General features: G+C 38.8%; 4 protein-coding genes across 4 annotated transcripts; 2 read left to right on the top strand and 2 right to left on the bottom strand.

The window, feature by feature from the left end:
- Positions 1–5182: 5182 nt before the first annotated feature.
- Positions 5183–6467, top strand: ATC70_009009 (uncharacterized protein; the record flags this gene model as incomplete). Its single annotated transcript, XM_064828250.1, has 6 exons — positions 5183–5258; positions 5312–5539; positions 5602–5732; positions 5785–6086; positions 6143–6254; positions 6312–6467. 6 exons carry the CDS (start codon positions 5183–5185, stop codon positions 6465–6467), a joined length of 1005 nt encoding a protein of 334 aa, XP_064685452.1.
- Positions 6468–7990: 1523 nt separating this feature from the next.
- ATC70_009008 (uncharacterized protein) lies at positions 7991–8734 on the bottom strand (the record flags this gene model as incomplete). Its single annotated transcript, XM_064828249.1, has 4 exons — positions 7991–8230; positions 8299–8532; positions 8601–8635; positions 8695–8734. The coding sequence occupies 4 exons, from the start codon at positions 8732–8734 to the stop codon at positions 7991–7993; spliced, it is 549 nt and encodes a 182-aa protein (XP_064685451.1).
- Positions 8735–10043: 1309 nt separating this feature from the next.
- Positions 10044–10729, top strand: ATC70_009007 (Peptidase A1 domain-containing protein; the record flags this gene model as incomplete). Its single annotated transcript, XM_064828248.1, has 2 exons — positions 10044–10050; positions 10122–10729. 2 exons carry the CDS (start codon positions 10044–10046, stop codon positions 10727–10729), a joined length of 615 nt encoding a protein of 204 aa, XP_064685450.1.
- A 1380-nt stretch (positions 10730–12109) lies between these two features.
- ATC70_009006 (uncharacterized protein) lies at positions 12110–15802 on the bottom strand (the record flags this gene model as incomplete). The annotated part of the gene is made up of 1 exon (XM_064828247.1): positions 12110–15802. The coding sequence occupies one exon, from the start codon at positions 15800–15802 to the stop codon at positions 12110–12112; it is 3693 nt and encodes a 1230-aa protein (XP_064685449.1).
- Positions 15803–17703: the final 1901 nt, after the last annotated feature.

Genomic DNA, 17703 nt, shown 5'->3' with positions numbered 1-17703 from the left:
TTACATTCAGCTTTCAGACCGAGAATAATGAGCAATTTGCGAAAAGTTCAAAATCGGTTTTCTGCAAATATGTCAGCATTTAGCATATACAAATCTCATAGAAAAGGCTTCGGGTGCTGCATTCCATCTTTACGATCAATTTGGTCTGATATGTATCATAGAAAAAGTCTTCATTTTTGGGATGAAAAACGCGATTGTTTGATTTTCAGGAATTTTCCCTTGCTAATACTCATGTAAAAACGACGATTTTGATGAATTTGCAATGACGCAGAAAAAATTGAGATAAAGCATCAGTAAGTAAAGCGTATCAAAGGAGAGCCATTTGGCCCTATTCTAAGCGTCTACAACGCTTTGTAGCATGAGTTATTCCTGCTTCAAAATGGATAGGTTTGGGCAGAATCTGGCGTAAAAATAAGGTGTAGTATGTTGTGCTGCCAAAAAAATAAGTAAATTACAGTTCTGTTTGATGACCCAGGTGGTGCTATGCATTGTACGGAACTTAGTTTCTAAGTGGTAGATGCTTTTATTCTAATCCTGAATGAAGCGAACTAGATTAGATTCCCGTCATGAACAAAGGTCAAAATAAATGTCATCTCAATCAAGCCATGCTACCATCAACAGATAAGCATACATAATAATAGTATTAGTATGATGATAGCAAGGGTTAAATCATCTAAAAATAAGAGATGACAGATACTGAAGTAAATCTCAAGGGTATTGTAATGTGTTGTAACATAAATATACCTAAAAAAGATACATGCTCAACAATAAAGAGCTATTCTCTATGCAGTGAAATCAGGTTTAAATAGATTTCACAAAAAAAAATAAAGCAATAGTAAAATACAATAGAAATCAACTGTATTTTATTTTGTGTATAAAATGAACTGAAGATCCTGGAATTGAGTAAAAAAAAGAAGAGTATTTATACATTTGCAACTAGCTTGTAGGATTAGTGATGATAGAGAGCAATAGGTGCTGCTATTGCGATATCTGGCAAATGTTGTTGATGTTTGATTTAAAGTGGTAGTCAATGCAGGAGCACTGGCCATAAGGGTCGATTTGAGTAACCTTGATGGGCTTGGGTGAGCTATCGTCATAGCATGATTTAATGTAACCTTGATGGTTTAAAGTGTGATGTTTGTTATTGAAGCATGGAATCCTTTATCTGGGATATTGTGCAACTATGGCAGCAGGGCATAGTTGTCATATTTGAATATGCTTGTTATTGATTTAATTCTATTTGGATAAAGATACCATCACCTATTACGACCATCATGGGTGTGATTGAATACACTGTGATCAGGAGTGATTCATTCACACGATGTGCGATATAAGCGTGTATCTTTACTTTAGTATTTTTAAATGGGTTTTTGATGTACATTTGAGCGCTTTCATTAATAGATCCAAATAGCATGAATTTGAATGAGTGCTATTTGATGAACTTTGGTTTTCAATTAAGTTGCGTTTGGGTGGCTATTTCATTACAGGTGGCTTGAGGAGAAAGTGAATGTAGCCTAAGATGCATGCTTGTATGCAACATACACTCTATGCATAATTCAAAAATCATATACTGAAATGCCGCTCTTGATTCATCAGATCAACAACTGAATAAACCAACAAAAATATATAAAGTAACGGAATCACTGGCAGCCGCTAAACTACTGTCAGCAGATAAGAGATATAAACCAAAAAATATAAATAGAGACGTAGAATATATATTTTATTGCACATTATCCTAATCTCGAATAAAGAAGGATTTTAACAGTATTCTACCTACTTTTTTCAGCTCCTTTTTTACTGCAAATATAGACCGCTTCGTACGCTTCAATTTTTAATATGCTCAGTCAGATTTATGCTTGTGTGGTGTACATATGCGAAGGTTAAACGGAGCTTCAATTTCTACTGTTCTGAATGAGGATCCATGGGATTCCGAAATCTATCAACCTTAAAGTTACGCGTTTCTTGATAATAAACAGCCCTTGAAATTTATACGAAACTTGTAGAGAATTTAAAGGAGAATGCACTGGTATTTACTTCAAGTGTTTGCTACACATTGTTCGGCTGATATTTGACAAGTTAAATTTTAAGACTTTTTCACTGTTTTCTAAAGATTAATCACTATCTGTCATCAAAACATTTTGTTAAGCATTACTAAACATTGTAGAACAAAAAAATTCCTATCGAATGAGCTATTGCTTGAAGCTCTGTCAGAAATCTATTATGAAATATCAACAATCTTGTAATAACCAAAACAAAGGTCACCAGATTTTTTGCTTGCTATCGCACGTAGATTTTGAAGAAAAATTCATGATTTGGCATGATACCCCTTTTTGACCATATCTCAACAAATACTCACTGGATTCGCACAAAACAGAGACCGTACAATAGCTCTACGTCATATCCATTATAATATAAAAGTTTTAAGTACCAGATGTACGTTCCCTTCATAAATTTGCTCAAAATCATATATTTTATGAGCTACAAGCAGGGAATATCTACTTTTTTTTTATTTATCTATAATAACCATACCATCGTATAGAGAATTAAAAAAGAAACAGAAGCTATTAAGTCTGAAGCTCTCGTTCACTTAGTAAAATTCAGAGCTATGGCCCTTTGAAAATCGGTCATTTGGAACATCTTCAGTCATTACTCATTGGCATCACTTTCCATAACCTCACATCAAACATGTCCTAGTCAAAAAAAGTCTCTTCTACAACTTTCACTACACATACATCCCACATTCATTTAGTAATTTAGAAAGTTTTACTAGCAACATCTATTCAAAATTAACTACTTTCTAAAATCACCATTTCTCAATAACCATGCTACCTACGCAAATTCCAATTACACCATCGTTTAGAGGGCAAAAAACTGGTATAGAAACATGCTAGTTTCAAGGCTCTAGCATCAATATTTAGAAAATCGATTTTCGATGGTCCAAAAGTTGAAAACCTCAAAATCAAAAAACATTTTGTACATCCGTCCTCATAGGTAAAAAAAATTAGAATCTCATCAAACTTACATATGCTGTAGAATAGTGATATTGGATCAAGTTCTTAGTAGGAACATTATATAGGAAATGCATACTTCATGAGATAATCAACATTGGAGATGCTATTTTTAAGCGGGGGAATATGCATGCTTTAAATTGCAAATCTTATTATAATCGAACAAAGCAAGCTACAACTATCTAACCTTAAAAGCAAGATTCTCCATTATGTCAGGTATCTATTGATAACTTGAAACCAGCAAGTTAATATGGCCCTTTTCGCACGCTCCGATTTTTAAAATGCTCGGTCAAATTCATACATGTGTCATGTACACATGCCAAGGCTAAACGGAGCTTCAATTTCTATTGTTCTGAATGATGATCCATGGGATTTCGAAATCTATCGACCTTAAAATTATTTGATTTTTGATAGTAAGTAACCCTTCAAACTTATATGAAACTTGTAGAGAATTTAAAGGAAAATACAATGATATGTAACATATCAAGTGCTTGGTACATATTGTTCAACTGATATTTAATGGGATAGTTTTTGCGATTTTTTGACTGTTTTCTAAAGATTAATCACTATCTGTCATCAAAACATTCTGTTAAACATTATTAAATATTGTAGACCAAAAAATTTCCTATCGAATGAGCTTTTTCTCGAAGTTTTGGCATAAATCTATCGTGAAATATTGACAATCTTGTCCTGACCAAAAAAAGGTTGCCTAATTTTTCCCTGGCTATTACAAGCAGATTTTGAAGAAAAATCCATGATTTTGCACGAAACCCTTTTTTGGTCGTATCTCAACAAATACCCATTGAATATACACAAGACAAAGATCATTCGATAGCTTTATAGTAAATCTAACGTGTTTAAAAGATTTAAATGTTCAAATGCGCGTTCCCTTTATGCGTTTGCTCAAAATCCTGTATTCTACGATCTTAATAAGGCAGAGAAGTTGCCTAAAGATTCAGAATAGAGTTGTATTAGCCAAGCAGCTTGGTACAGAATAAAAACTTCTTGCTTCAAACAGTAATACTCTCATTAGATTATTTACAATTTGCGTCTAGGTTGGCTTGTTTTCCCATATATTTTAGAGATTTGCGAAGGAAAATATTTTATAAACCTGCACAATTCCACCTATAGCATTGTTCATTGTGTAATCAAAAAGTACTATAGTTCGAGGCATCACTTGAAGCTGATAATACTGATACAAAGTTAGTAGGGTTGGTACATTTGCGTAGTCAATGCTCTAACGAATTCGTTCATTGATCCGAATAAGCATGCCATACATAAATTATTCTGTATCACGTAAAATTTGGTAAATACATTACCCAAAAGCAAATGTCAAACGAGATAAATCGTTTGCCAACAAAAAGTCGCAAGTGATTGTAATAATCAGTAATTTTATCTAAGCAAGAAACACTAATTGCCTATATACAATGGATCCTTGGCGTTCTGAATTATACGAAAAAAAAAAAGGTTGGCCTGGTAAATGATTAAATAATGCGTGTCATCCTAAATAAGCTCAAAATCGTGCCAATACTGCAACTAAATTAAGGTCAAGGTAGTACCCTGTTATTGCTGACTCAAACAAGTGTAGACAGCCCCCTTCCAATTATCTACTACCATTTATCTGATTCTTATTTGGAATGACAATGACAAAACAGAGAACTCTAAACCTTAATTGTAAACAAGTGCTACTACGGACATCTGTATATTGGAGGGAGAAACTATTACTGCGAAGAGCTTTGTGCAAGCCAAGTCTAAAGCATGTGATTGGGCCTCAATTAATTTATTTATAGTGCTAATCTTATTGTGGTGAGCCTTCTTTTGCTCTTTTCTCTTACTCTTTTCGTTTTTTCTCTCTCTTTCTCAATTTTGTACCAAAGAACTGAACAGTTTTCTCAAACGGTTCCCCCACCCTTTCATTTAAATCAGCCATCTAACCCTTATCTTTTTGCACTTTTCACGCAAAAGAATCAATCAACTGGAATCTTCAAGAAAATTTTTTTCGTTCACTGAAGAAACAAATTTGAAAAGCAAGCAACATCAACTTTTCTGCTCTGAATAACTGCTATATATATTACTCAAACATCTGTAAACAGTAAGCAGCGATCCAACCTACAAATTTTGTCGCTAGTCGCTCATCAACTAATCAACAATTTCTTAGGAGCAACCAAACAAGAATGGGCCAATTAATATCTGGTTTGAACCTCCGTCCTGGAGATGCACTTGTACCTGAACTGGGTTTTGATCTCGAGAGTAAGTTTATTTTTTTGTGGTTGTAATAGAGTACTAAATCGCCATTAATTTAGATGCCACACCCTCCAGTGATGAGCTTCAGTTGTACAATAAACTTTCATCGTTATTAGTGAAACCAGGTCCAGCTTTGCTACATCTCTTGAAAAGTTATGTTCCTGCATCTGATCAAATTCGCGATGCAATTGCCAAACCAACTCCTGAAAATGAATCAAGAGCTTGGGATGCCGTCTCTCCTACAGTCGATATTTTGCGTGATATTTATGATTATTCAGCTGATCTACGTAAAGTTTGAAATGTACATCTTGATCTGCCTTTCATCCTGTTTACTAACATGGTTTTTTAGAGGAAGGATTGCCAAAGCTTTTGAGTGTCTTGTGTCAAGGTGATGTTAGTAAAAATTTGGAGAGGAATCAAGGCTTAGCAAAGCTGTTTGCTGAATTGCTGGATTTTGTATTTGAATTTGATCATTTGAAGGTAATTTCTCAGTCATTTATCATGTAAAAGATGTCTAATAGCCATGCCACAGATGCGTAGCCCAACACTTCAAAATGATTTTTCATACTATCGACGTATGTTGCAACGAGGACGTTACAGTAGTCAAGGTGGGCAAGATGGCGATGACAATTCTGTATCAGATTTAAGGAGTGCCATGATTGAAGATAATCAAGCCAACCGTATATCACTCTTTATTGCCTATCCTACTCCTATGCTCAAATGTATCATTGATACCACTACAAAATTTGTAAATAATAACCGATTACAAAAAAGTGTGGGAGACTGGCTTGCTGCATTATGGGCCACTTGCTTCAATACCGTTAGTAAGAAGAGGTAAGAGAGCAAATCACCGAGCGTTCATGGTAGTGTGGTCCTAACACTGAGACTAGAAATCAAAATCCTGAAATATCAGCATTCTGTATGAAGGTCATGGTAGTCTCGATTATTCTGTACGACCACATTGATCCTAATGGTGCTTTCTACAAGAATTCGCCCATCAATGTAAGTAACGTTTATCGGTGATCTCACTTTCGCAGCGGTACCTAACAGTTTTGCTAGATCAAGCATTCCGTCAAAATTATCCAGACAATCAACACGGTCAAATCCAACGAATACAGCGCAACAAATCTACTGTCTGCTCTGCGATACAATTCAAAACATCTCAATGATGATACTACACCAAAAAATGTCAAGAATTTGGTGTTGGCCACATAAAAGAGAGTCTTAATAATTTTTGTGCCACAGCAAAAAAATAACTTTATTTTCATCTACTAATATTCTTTTCTTTATACACTCTATGGCTTAATGTATTCAACATTTATTCTTAACAAAAATCGCTTCGCCTTTTCTCGCCTCACAACCCTATTTTTCTCTTACTATACTACTTACTTACTACAGCAATTTAATAATAACAAATTTACTTTATATTTTACACTTTTACTTGTAACACGGTAGTTTCCTTTTTATGTGAAAATCAAAACGTTGGTCTTTAATCTCAATTTAACCCTGCGCTGGTGTAAATGTAACATGTTCTGATGATTCAAAAACTGTTACGAAATAGCAAAGTAACTTTGGGAATACAAACACAACTCGCACCATGTAAGGCGTGTCTTTGTCACTGCTAATAGCCTTATGTTTGCTAGCCAGAGTCGTGGTTGTGATTCTTTGTGAGCCATCTGTGAAAAAAGTTAAAGCGCTTCAAATAGTGAGCATATCATTACGCACTTTCTTCTACGATTCTGATTAACAGAACCCTGCTATGTGAACAATCGTTCGTAAGCCGTGCTGGTAAAATTAATGTTCGACTGAGCGCCAGATTGCCATATTCTCTTCTTGATTTAGATCACCAATGACAACCAATTTGCAGCGTATGAATTATACCAAGGTGCTCCTTTACCTTGTATCTCATCATCACTGCAACCACTCTTTCCTTTCAGAATACCAACGTAATGAGATGTATCTAGCACAGACTCGCTGGAATCACACTGTGTGATTCAAGTTTGAATTAGAAATGATACACGAACTTGCTCTCTTAATTTGGCATATTCGGTGTCAACGGACTGAAAACTGTAACGCATCAAGCACAAAGACCTAATTTTAGTTTCTTTTCGCTCTTCTTCCATACATCATAATGTACTGTTGGATGAGTCAAGCCGTCTTTCTTTGAGAACAATGTATATGAATGCTATGAAAAGGCTGTTAAACATCAACTAGTATTAAATGCTTAAATAAACCAGAGCAGCAGAGTCAAACAAGACAGCCGCATACACTTTGCATTTGCATACTACTTTGCATAAATGACTTTGCTCAACTGGACTAAATAATCAAGTTGTGTTCATGGCTATGCGATCACCATGATGTCTTTTTTAATAAGCTGCTTCATCCATCATTGGTTCATTAAAGCCATCGTTCGACTTCTTCGGTTACTATTATGCTTAAGTAGTGGCTCGTATACTACGGGATGTCCTGCATTTGGCAAGGCACTCTGACACAACAGCGTAGATGGACACAGTAGTAGATGCCACCTCAGTGAATAGGTGTGAATGGTGATTATGATGTCTGTGCGCATATAACAATTACTTTTAAGCTTGTTCTCAAAGTATATTTCTGATTGCAGTTATCAACCTGGCGTACTCCATCTGCCAACCTCAGACAACAGTAAAATAAAGACGGTAGAGCAAATATTCGATGCCATGGTAAACGCATTTATTATTTAAAATATAGGCTAGTTACAAAATTTAAGCACGGGCAAGACGAGCGTTGCGGGCCAATTGACGAGCATTGAGCTTGACAACCTTCTTGTCATCAGCACGGGGAACAACTTCATCCTTTTCAGTGAGAACAACCTCGATGTGAGAGGGAGAAGACATGAAAGGGTTGATTCTACCGTGAGCACGGTAAGTACGACGACGGTGCTTGGGAGCTTGGTTGACAACGATGCTAGAAATGTAAAGTTCCTCAACGTTCAAACCCTTAGCCTATAAAAAAAAAGTAGCATGGTCAATAATCCACCATCATGCCACTATACTCAATCACTTCAACTTACTTCAGCATTGCTTTCAGCATTCTTCAACAAGTCAGTAACGAACTTGACAGACTTGACGGGCCAACGACCTTGAGTGGTACCGAACTCCTTGGCTTGAGAAGCACGACCAACACCACCGTTGAATCTACGGAAAGGAATGACTTGCTTGTGTTCGGTAACATTGTTAAGATAGGCATAAGCCTTGGACAACTTCAAACCCTTGACAGCAACGGCAACTTCATGGGTGTTCTTGAACTAATTGATGGAAGATATACAGTTGGTACATGTCAATTTGAACGAATCTGGATCTACAGATTACTTACGTGAACACGGAGGTAAGAACCTCTGGACTTGGCAGCTAAGAACACATAATTTAATTTGCGTGCTCTGCAAAAGTATCTAGATTCAAAAACTTACCCTTAGCGGGGTTGGCTGGTGTAGCAGCGTATCTGACCATAGTTGCTCAACAGACTATAAAATGTTGAATAGTCGATTAGTATACGAATTCTTCGACATTTGGAGCAGTCGGTATGCAATGAAGAGTTGAAATAGACATTCAGAGCATGAGCGAGCAAGTGTTTGGTTCTATTTCCGTGTGATGCTGTGTGTGTATGTATGCGAGGGAACTGTTGTATGCTAATCCAAATTTTTTAGGTGGTCTATCTTTCAGACTGATGGCGGTCATTGTCGACCATCCAACGTCAAATTTCGATGCATCTGTCAAATCGATGGCATATCCCAATCTTCCTCGTTCCCCATGTTGGCTCGAATGTGTCTATTTCAATCTTCATGCATCCTAACGGTATACGTACTGTCGAATAAAAGGAAGGATTGACTATGACATTGTTTGCATGCTCGTATAATCCTGTCTTTGCAAATCGGTGTCTTAATGACATCCGGTCCGGGAACAAAGGCTTTTCCACGCTGAACGTTTGGATGCAGAATAAATTTTCTCTTTGCGGTGATGGTGAGTCGGATTACGGGCCAATGAAGATTTTTGAGACATTTGCAAAGTTAGCATTTCAAATCTCCAGTGCCTAGTGCTCCACAAAGACATGGATTCAAAATTTTATAGTCGAGAAATACATGTATTCACTGTAGCTGAAGCTATACATTGGCTTGTTTTAAAATAAATCTCAAAGAACACATTTTTGATCTAGTTAAATGGCATGTTCAAAATCAGGACAACTGTGAAGATTTCAGCTTTTGTTTAGTATACTCTTTGAAACGACAAAGTCTACATGAGCATATAAATGTCTGGCATGACATGCAAAGTATTTGGTATATCAGTTCATAGGCTTTCTTTGTTCAATTGCAACGCAATGTCTTTTGACATGTCTACAATGAATTTTTGCTCGGCTTTTTTAAAACCCAGATCTTTCACAACGGACATTTGGGAGGGAGCATTTAGAATTAAAGGTATGATTTCGATGTAAAGATAGTACCTCCTCTTTAATCATATCTTTTAGGTAAGATCGTTGAAAGATGAATCTCATCGAATGGGTAGCAGAATATGGACATGGAGCATCCGGTAATCAATCAATCAGCAATGCATTCATGGTCAAACTGATCAACGATGGATGGATGGGGCTAAATCGGTGGATGGATTAAAATGTCTCCATGAAATGGTTCCACTATGTGCTGATTTCTGATTGATATCCAGTGTGTACATTCTCTGCCCTTTCAATGGGACTCTGTGTATTACTATGAACATTATGTGCTAACTACCTCTCCATTTTATTTCATTCTCTTTGGTCTCAACAGTCATGGGTGGTAAGTTGAATATAATATTGACACATTGCTTACCTAATGCATTGTTTACTGATCTCACTTACACACAATAGCCTACAAGTATCTCGAGGAACTTGCCAGAAAGAAGCAATCTGATGTCTCCCGTTTCTTGCTCCGTGTTAGATGTTGGGAATTCAGACAATTGAATGTCATTCACCGTGCTTCTCGCCCTTCTCGTCCCGATAAGGCTCGTCGTTTGGGTTACAAGGCCAAGCAAGGTTTCGTCATCTACCGTATCCGTGTCCGTCGTGGTGGTCGTAAGAGACCTGTTCCCAAGGGTGCTACCTACGGTAAGCCTGTCAATGAGGGTGTTTCTCAACTCAAGTATCAACGTTCTCTCCGTTCCACTGCTGAGGAGCGTATTGGTCGCAAGTGTGCTAACCTCCGTGTCTTGAACTCTTACTGGGTTAACCAAGATGCTACCTACAAGTACTTTGAAGTTATCCTCGTTGATCCCTCTCACAAGGCTATCCGTCGTGATGCTCACATCAACTGGATCGCTAACCCCGTCCACAAGCGTCGTGAGGCCCGTGGTCTTACTGCCATCGGTAAGAAGTCTCGTGGTCACGGAAAGGGTCACCGTTTCAACAACACCAAGGGTTCTGGTCGTCGTGCCACCTGGAAGCGTCGCAACACCCTCTCTCTCCGTCGTTATCGTTAAATATCATCTTGATCTTTTTACAATGTTTGAGAAAATCAAGTTTTGGTCATCAATTGATACTTTAATAAAGCAAAAAATATTTCATATTTGACATGGAAATTGCATTGAACTGCATGAGCTGGGATGGATAGTGATGGATGTGTACAATGAGACATCGCGAGTGTATTTTCTTCAAATGTGCCTATGTTAGAACTCGGCTTGAGAGAATTAGTAATTTTTGAGCAGTGCCTGACATTGATCACAGTTCAAGTAGACCTCGGCCTGATTAATAGATATAGTTTATCCCAGCGCTTGGATAAGCACAAATTCGTCTTTGTAGCTTCTTTCGTCGATTATTCGCTTCAAAAGAAGGAAAACAAGGACATGGAACACATGTTGAGAGTTTAGTTTTATTGAGTTTGATATGTTAACAATAGAAAAGGAGAGATGAATGGCATACATGGTGGTATTAAGTGTTAAAATAAACGTTACTGTACACGAGTGTGTCTATGCTTCAGATAGCTCTCTACTATCGCTTCGCTTCGATAAGAACCAACCTGCGCAGCGGGAGCTCTCGCTGCTGATTGCCCTTGCGTATCTTATCAAAGTACTGCTACTTTCAATTTGACCTTCAACTTGCATATGAGAACTCTTCATATCATCTATGAATCTGACTTTTATGCGATGTTCCACATTCGTATACACGTAGATACTTCATATACAGGCAAACAGCATACTGGTATTTCCCCTTTTTAGTCCTTAGTGTCCCTGATACAGCAAAATTTGAATGCATTTGAGCTGCGTTTTCTCGCGTCCAAGGCCGTTTTAGATTGTCATAATAGGACCAAACACTTGCTCTCATCTGGCAGTTACTTTCTGACACCTTTGCTCAACTTTTTGGGGATCAAAAAAAAACATGGACAAAATTCGACCAAAAAGCATGAGGTACCCCTCATGGTTTTCATCGAAAATCAAACGATCGCGTTTTTGACCTTGATAATGAAGACTTTTACTATGGTATATCTTAAATCAAAATGTTTCTATCGATCCAAAGCAACCTCTGAAATCATCTTTGTGGGACTTTGATATGTAAAATTTCGACATTTTGGCCAGAAACCTCTTTTCATATTTTGATAAATTGCTCAATAAGTTTATTCAAAACATCTATTTTATTTGGTACCATTTGATGCGCCTTTAAAAGCACTCCAAGAAAGCTTAAAGAAGCATTTTTTTTTTTTTGTAGGGGAGCCGAGCTCCATTTTTTATTTTAAGTCCTTCAAATGTCGCTATGAGTGATAGGAAAGACTGGGTATGATTACAAGAGGATCGGAGGAACGAAAGAAAAAAATAAAAATAACAGATAGAAAAGAGCAAATGGATAAAAGAGGAAAAACTGAATACTTACGAATCTAGCTTTAACTCGGCATCCAAGCGAGCAAGAGAGCGAGCAAGACGATGTTGAACAGTGTCAGCGATGAACGGGGTTCGGTCGAAGATCCAGCGCCAGTGCGCTTGCCATATTGTCAGCAGAGTAGTTGCGAAAAGTTGAGGAATAGAGAGATCATTGAACGAGAGAGAGAGATCACGATCAAGATAGGGAGAGGAACAGAGTAATATTTGTTGGAAGAAATGAATCAGATCAACATCAGAGATTGAGGAAGAAGCAGAGAGATAGGTGTGGTACATGTGTCGCCAGACCAATAACTTGGGAGGGCAGGAGAACAGAGTATGGGTGATATCCTCCGTGGTAGAGGCAGAGCAGATGGTACATAGGGGAGAAGGGTGTTTTTCGGGGATGCGTAAATGTAGCAGAGCTCTTGAAGGGATTTTTTCGTAAATAGCTCGGTACCAGACCGTGCGAGCAGCCAGGGGGATTGAGATTCTCCAGAAGGAGAGCCATTGAGCCGGCCGGAGAGGAGAGAGTGAGGAGGAGGTAGAGGAGAGGGTTTGACGTAGTTTTTTGAAGTAACGGATGCTGTTGAGCGGCAACCGGCCTCGCGAAGGCAAGGAAGAAGGAGGAACGATAATGCTACGGCAGAACGCTCGAAGGGAGGGAGGTTGATGTGGGTTGAGGGTTGGACGAGGAGCAATGAAGCACTGTTGTGCAAAGAAAGGTTGGAATAGTAGTTGACGCGACTGAATGAAATCAGCAACACGTTGGGATACAATAGGATGGCGAGCGAATTGGAAGGAAGGACGAACACGAAGCACCTGATGATCAATATCTAACTGGAAAACCTCGCTTACAAGAAGCTTTCTGGCAACGTCAGAGCCATCTAAAAGAAGATTCGGTGGTATAAAGCTAGAAGAATATAAATTGTTAATAGTAGGAGGAGAATGTAAAAGTATTTCATAAAGAGGGAGTGAGTAGCAAGTAATAGCATCAACATATAAGTTACGACGTTCTGACATCTGAAAGATGGACAAGCAGGACTGAAGATTAGTGATTGGATTGAGATAAGTATTGCGACGGGATGGACTTTGAGGAAACCACAACCGATGGCGAGCATGCCGAAACAAGAGGTAGTAAAAGAAATGAGAGAAGACGGTGGAGGAGTAGCACCAAGAAAGAGTATAAGTTAAGACAGGAAGCGAAGGAGTGTTGTACTTGGAGAAGGCCGGAGAGTCAAGATATTGAAGCAATAGAGGGCACACCCAGTACCATTGCAGAGCTTGTTGTTGAGAGAGAGGATCTAGGAGCCCCAAACCACCGGCAGAGCGAGGTAAAGAGAGAGTAGCAAAAGAGAGTCTAGGGAATATACGAAAATTAATGAAGGCGGTACCCAGGCTTCGTAAAGAGAGCAACTGGGCCTTGGTAAATGTTGTGAGTCGTAAAACATGCCATAATTTGGAATAAATGAGTGAATTGAGAATGGTGACCCGGCCACGGATAGAGATATTGCGTTGGGAGTGGATAGCAATAGCGTTACGGATGGAGTCATACAGTTTTTGAAAGGCAACATTGCGTTGAGTAATGCTGGAACAAATTGGATAACCGAGATAAATGAGTGGAGTGGTGGATGTGCGATCATGCCAAGCGGTGATGCCATAAGATGAGAGCAGGGCTTGCCAAGTTGTTGATGGTTTACCTGAAAGAGATGTAGCTACTGTTTTGTGATAATTCAATAATGCGTTAGAAGCTTTCATGTAAGTAGTGATGGCAGCCTGCAAACGATGGAAATCGTGCGTGTCGCGAAGATACACCAAAGTATCATCCGCATAGGCAAGGATTTTGACCGCCAGAGGCGCAGTTGTAGAAGAAGCTGAAGAAGTTGAACCATCGGGAACAATGGGCGGGTCAGCAGCATCAGAAAACAGTTGTTGCATAGAATCTGAAATAACATCAGATTGGGTATCATTAGAAGGGGGAGGAGCTTCAGTGTGTAGGTTGAAACCCTTGTATTGAGGGTCTTGGTGAATTGATCGAAGGAATGGATCAAATGCGATATTAAACAGTAGTGGCGAGATGGGATCTCCTTGTCGAATACCACGTTGTTGGGTGATATAATCAGTCGAGATATGTCCATTGATGTTGATGTGAATTTGTGTCGAAAAAAAGAGAGTTAGTAAGGAATGAATAATATTAGTAGGCATGTTAAAACGTTGCATCACAGCACGAAGATAATCAGGATGAATGCGATCGTAAGCCTTCTCTTGATCCAAGAGAAGTGCAATACTGTCAGAGGATGTTTCAGCGGCAATGAGGCGAGTGTTGTGGAGGATCATACCATTGTCACCGATGAAGCGACCAGGCATGAATCCTGATTGTTGAGGACATATGATTTTGTTCATAAAAGGCATAAGACGTTGGTTGAGAAGTCGGGTAAATATCTTGGCATCGCAACATATCAATGATAGAGGTCGCCAATTCTTGAGGTTGGATAGGTCGCCGGATTTGGGTAGTAAACAGATGCAGGTTTGCAACCAGCTGGAGGGAAAGATACCCAAGTTGAGAGCATCATTAAATACCTGAACAGAGAGTTTGGCAGCCTTCGGGTGGTTGAAAATCACGTTGAGAATGGGATAAGGTAAACCGTCGATGCCAGGACTGGATTGGAACTTGGTACGATGAGTACCAGTCAATAAGTCGGCATAGGTGAAAGGTTGCTGAAGAATAGTATGAGCATCATCCGGGATGGTGTCAGAGTCAGGGATCGTGTTGCACAGGGACTCGATGCTCGCGATATCGACCGGATCACTGGAATACAACGTGTCATAGAAACTAGAAGCAGCTGTCTGCATCGAAAGAGGATCAGTACATAATGTGTTACTAACTGGATGGAGGAGGCTAGTAATCGCCTGTTTAGCGGCATGAGTGGCAATAGTTCGCTTAAGGTAACCGGCAGAGGTTTCCCCCTTTTCACGCCAATGTTTACCTGCCCGCAATCGTAGGTTCGTAGCAATTTCACGTTGAAGCATACCAATTTGCTTTTCAACGGTGTGTAGTAGTTGTGTCCGGGTACGAGGATCCGAGTATTGACGACATATTCGGTTGCGCTTGCGTTGTAGGCGCCGGTGTTGGCGTTCCAAGGCATTGCTGCGAGCACGACTTACCCGACGAGCGATATCCTGAACTAGAGCTTTAAGAGCATCCCAATTGTCTTGCGGAGAGGCAGGCAAAATGGAGGCGGCGGCATCTATGGAAGCGGTAATCTCCACGGTAGTGAAAAATTCATCTAAAGCTGTAAACAGTTGATCCGTGAAATATTGATTAGTTGCTAGATTGGGGTTAGCTCGCCATAGACCTGATCCCTGACGATCCGACGAAAAGACAAACCGTGCCCGGAGAAGGGCATGATCGGTCCAGGAGGAATCAAGGAACTCAATGTCAGAAGAGTGTAGGTGTTGGAATAAGAAAGCAGAAGCGTACAGGTAATCGATAGTAGATTGACCGTTCTGTCTGCGATATGTTGGTAACAGAGGGCCTTCTTCCCGCGAATGTGTACATTCAAAGAAGTGCGTATTGAGAATCTGATGGAAGTGTCGGTGAAGGGCAGCTCCTGAAGTAATATTGTTAGTATCAAGTTCCTGATCCACACTTTCATCGGTCAGATATGAAGTAGCATGATAGTTGAAATCCCCCATCATGAGCATTGGAGCAAGGTTGGAGGGATCAGAGTCGAGAGGTGTAGATAAAGAGGAGAGAGATGCCTGAGAGGTTGAATAAGGAATGTCGAAAAGAGGCAACGCTAGAAGATTGCGAAAGAACTGCACTCTGGGAGAGTATTGGGCAGGAGCATAGATGTTAAGGAGTGTGAAGGGTGGGAACAACGCATTGGCATGGACAACCTTGCAGGCAAGGATGCGTTGGTCCAGATCGAAGTCTAAAGAATGTAAGTTGATTAATGGATTGAATGAGATAATACCACAATGTTGTGTCCATAAGCTTAAAGAAGCATTAGGTGATCATCATGTTTTGTATAGCCAAATCTGGCAAAATAGTTCAATCAAGTCGAAAACCCATCAAAATCTGGCCAATCTGGAGTAGACTAAGAGGCTGAGTTGAGATTAATTTTGGTGGCTGGTGGGATCGGCTGGCAAACTCAATGCAGTAATGGATGCTCTTGAAACGTATCGAAAGTAGGTGGCAAATTACATAGCATTATCATTAGCTATATTATTTTGCTTGCATTCTATATGTAATAACGCCAGTCTATCAAAATACTTGATAGATCAACTCCTTTCCTTTTTGACGCTTTGAAAGTGTCTAGGGACCATAAATAAATATATTACGTTACGATGAACATTTCGATTATTCGGTTGGTTTCCACCAAAATGTTAGATGACACTTGATTGATAGTAATTTAATATAAAATTACTAATCATATATGAGCCATGCCTTACAAATGCCTAGCAACTCAGTTTTCATATTAGGGTCGTAAAAGTGTCTAGGGACTATGCCATAATACCACTATCTGATATCGGATATCCATAAGAAACAGACCCAAGCGATGCAGTTGAAATGAACGTCTAAGCACACGAAATTGTCATTTTCATTAAAGAAGCTAATTAAAAATCAACAAAACCACTATTTCATATTGTTGAGAATCGATGTTTGTGAAGCTGATGAGACGGGGCTGCAATCGCAAAGTAATACCACTTAACCTAACTACTTCTCTAATGCTCGTGCTGTAAGATTCTGTATCTCATGGACTGGATCGTTGCAAGCTTAAGACACTCATGTAAATGCATAATGCAAACTTGTTTCTTTAATAAGCAAAATTACACAAATGCAGATCCTGGTTTACTTTTAGTTTTGTGGTCTCTAAAGTAATGATAATGATTTACATAATACATATATAGTAAAAGAGTATAGTCAAATGTCTTATGTCACTCTATTACAGTGTGCTGAACAATATTATTGTTTGTTATCAGAGAATATCAGTATCCCAGTGCCACACTCTTATGAAACGTCTACTCTAAAAGATAGAACAATATTTTGACTGAACATTAGCGATATCAAACGGCTGGTAGAGGTTACTGATCTGTATAGCTAAATCGGCCCACTATACTCGTGTTTTGGTGATCATATTCTATGCGATCACTGTATAATAAATAAAATATGATCATGATGATACATAGTGCTTGAGTCTCCAAAAGAAATATAGCAATTTTTATTATCTCTTTCTTTAGTGTCGTATTTTTTTTAGATTTATGCCATTTACAATTGCTATCTACTTTTTGTTTGTCCCTGTTTGTACCTTGATCGTAGCTGTACGGGGATTGAATACAACACTCTTTGCATAATATTACCTATCAAGCTTCTTACAAAAAGCCTGGGGTCAAAGCTCAAAGTAAAGCGGCTGATGGAGGTCATACTAGGAATCAAACCCGTTTGATATGTAGCTTGTATTATAAAGCATGCGTTTGCCGGCTATTCGAGGTGGCTTGAAGGAATCTCACTGGCTAAAAGTCTTGAATTTAATATGTTTTTGTCTAATTTCTACAGTTCCATGAAAGTACACAATAAGCATTCAATGGCTGTGTTAGAACAC

This window comes from Mucor velutinosus (assembly GCF_035048745.1).
Source record: "Mucor velutinosus strain NIH1002 chromosome Unknown tig00001563, whole genome shotgun sequence".
Taxonomy (NCBI): Eukaryota; Fungi; Mucoromycota; class Mucoromycetes; order Mucorales; family Mucoraceae; genus Mucor; species Mucor velutinosus.
This window is presented reverse-complemented; position numbering and strand designations above follow the sequence as displayed.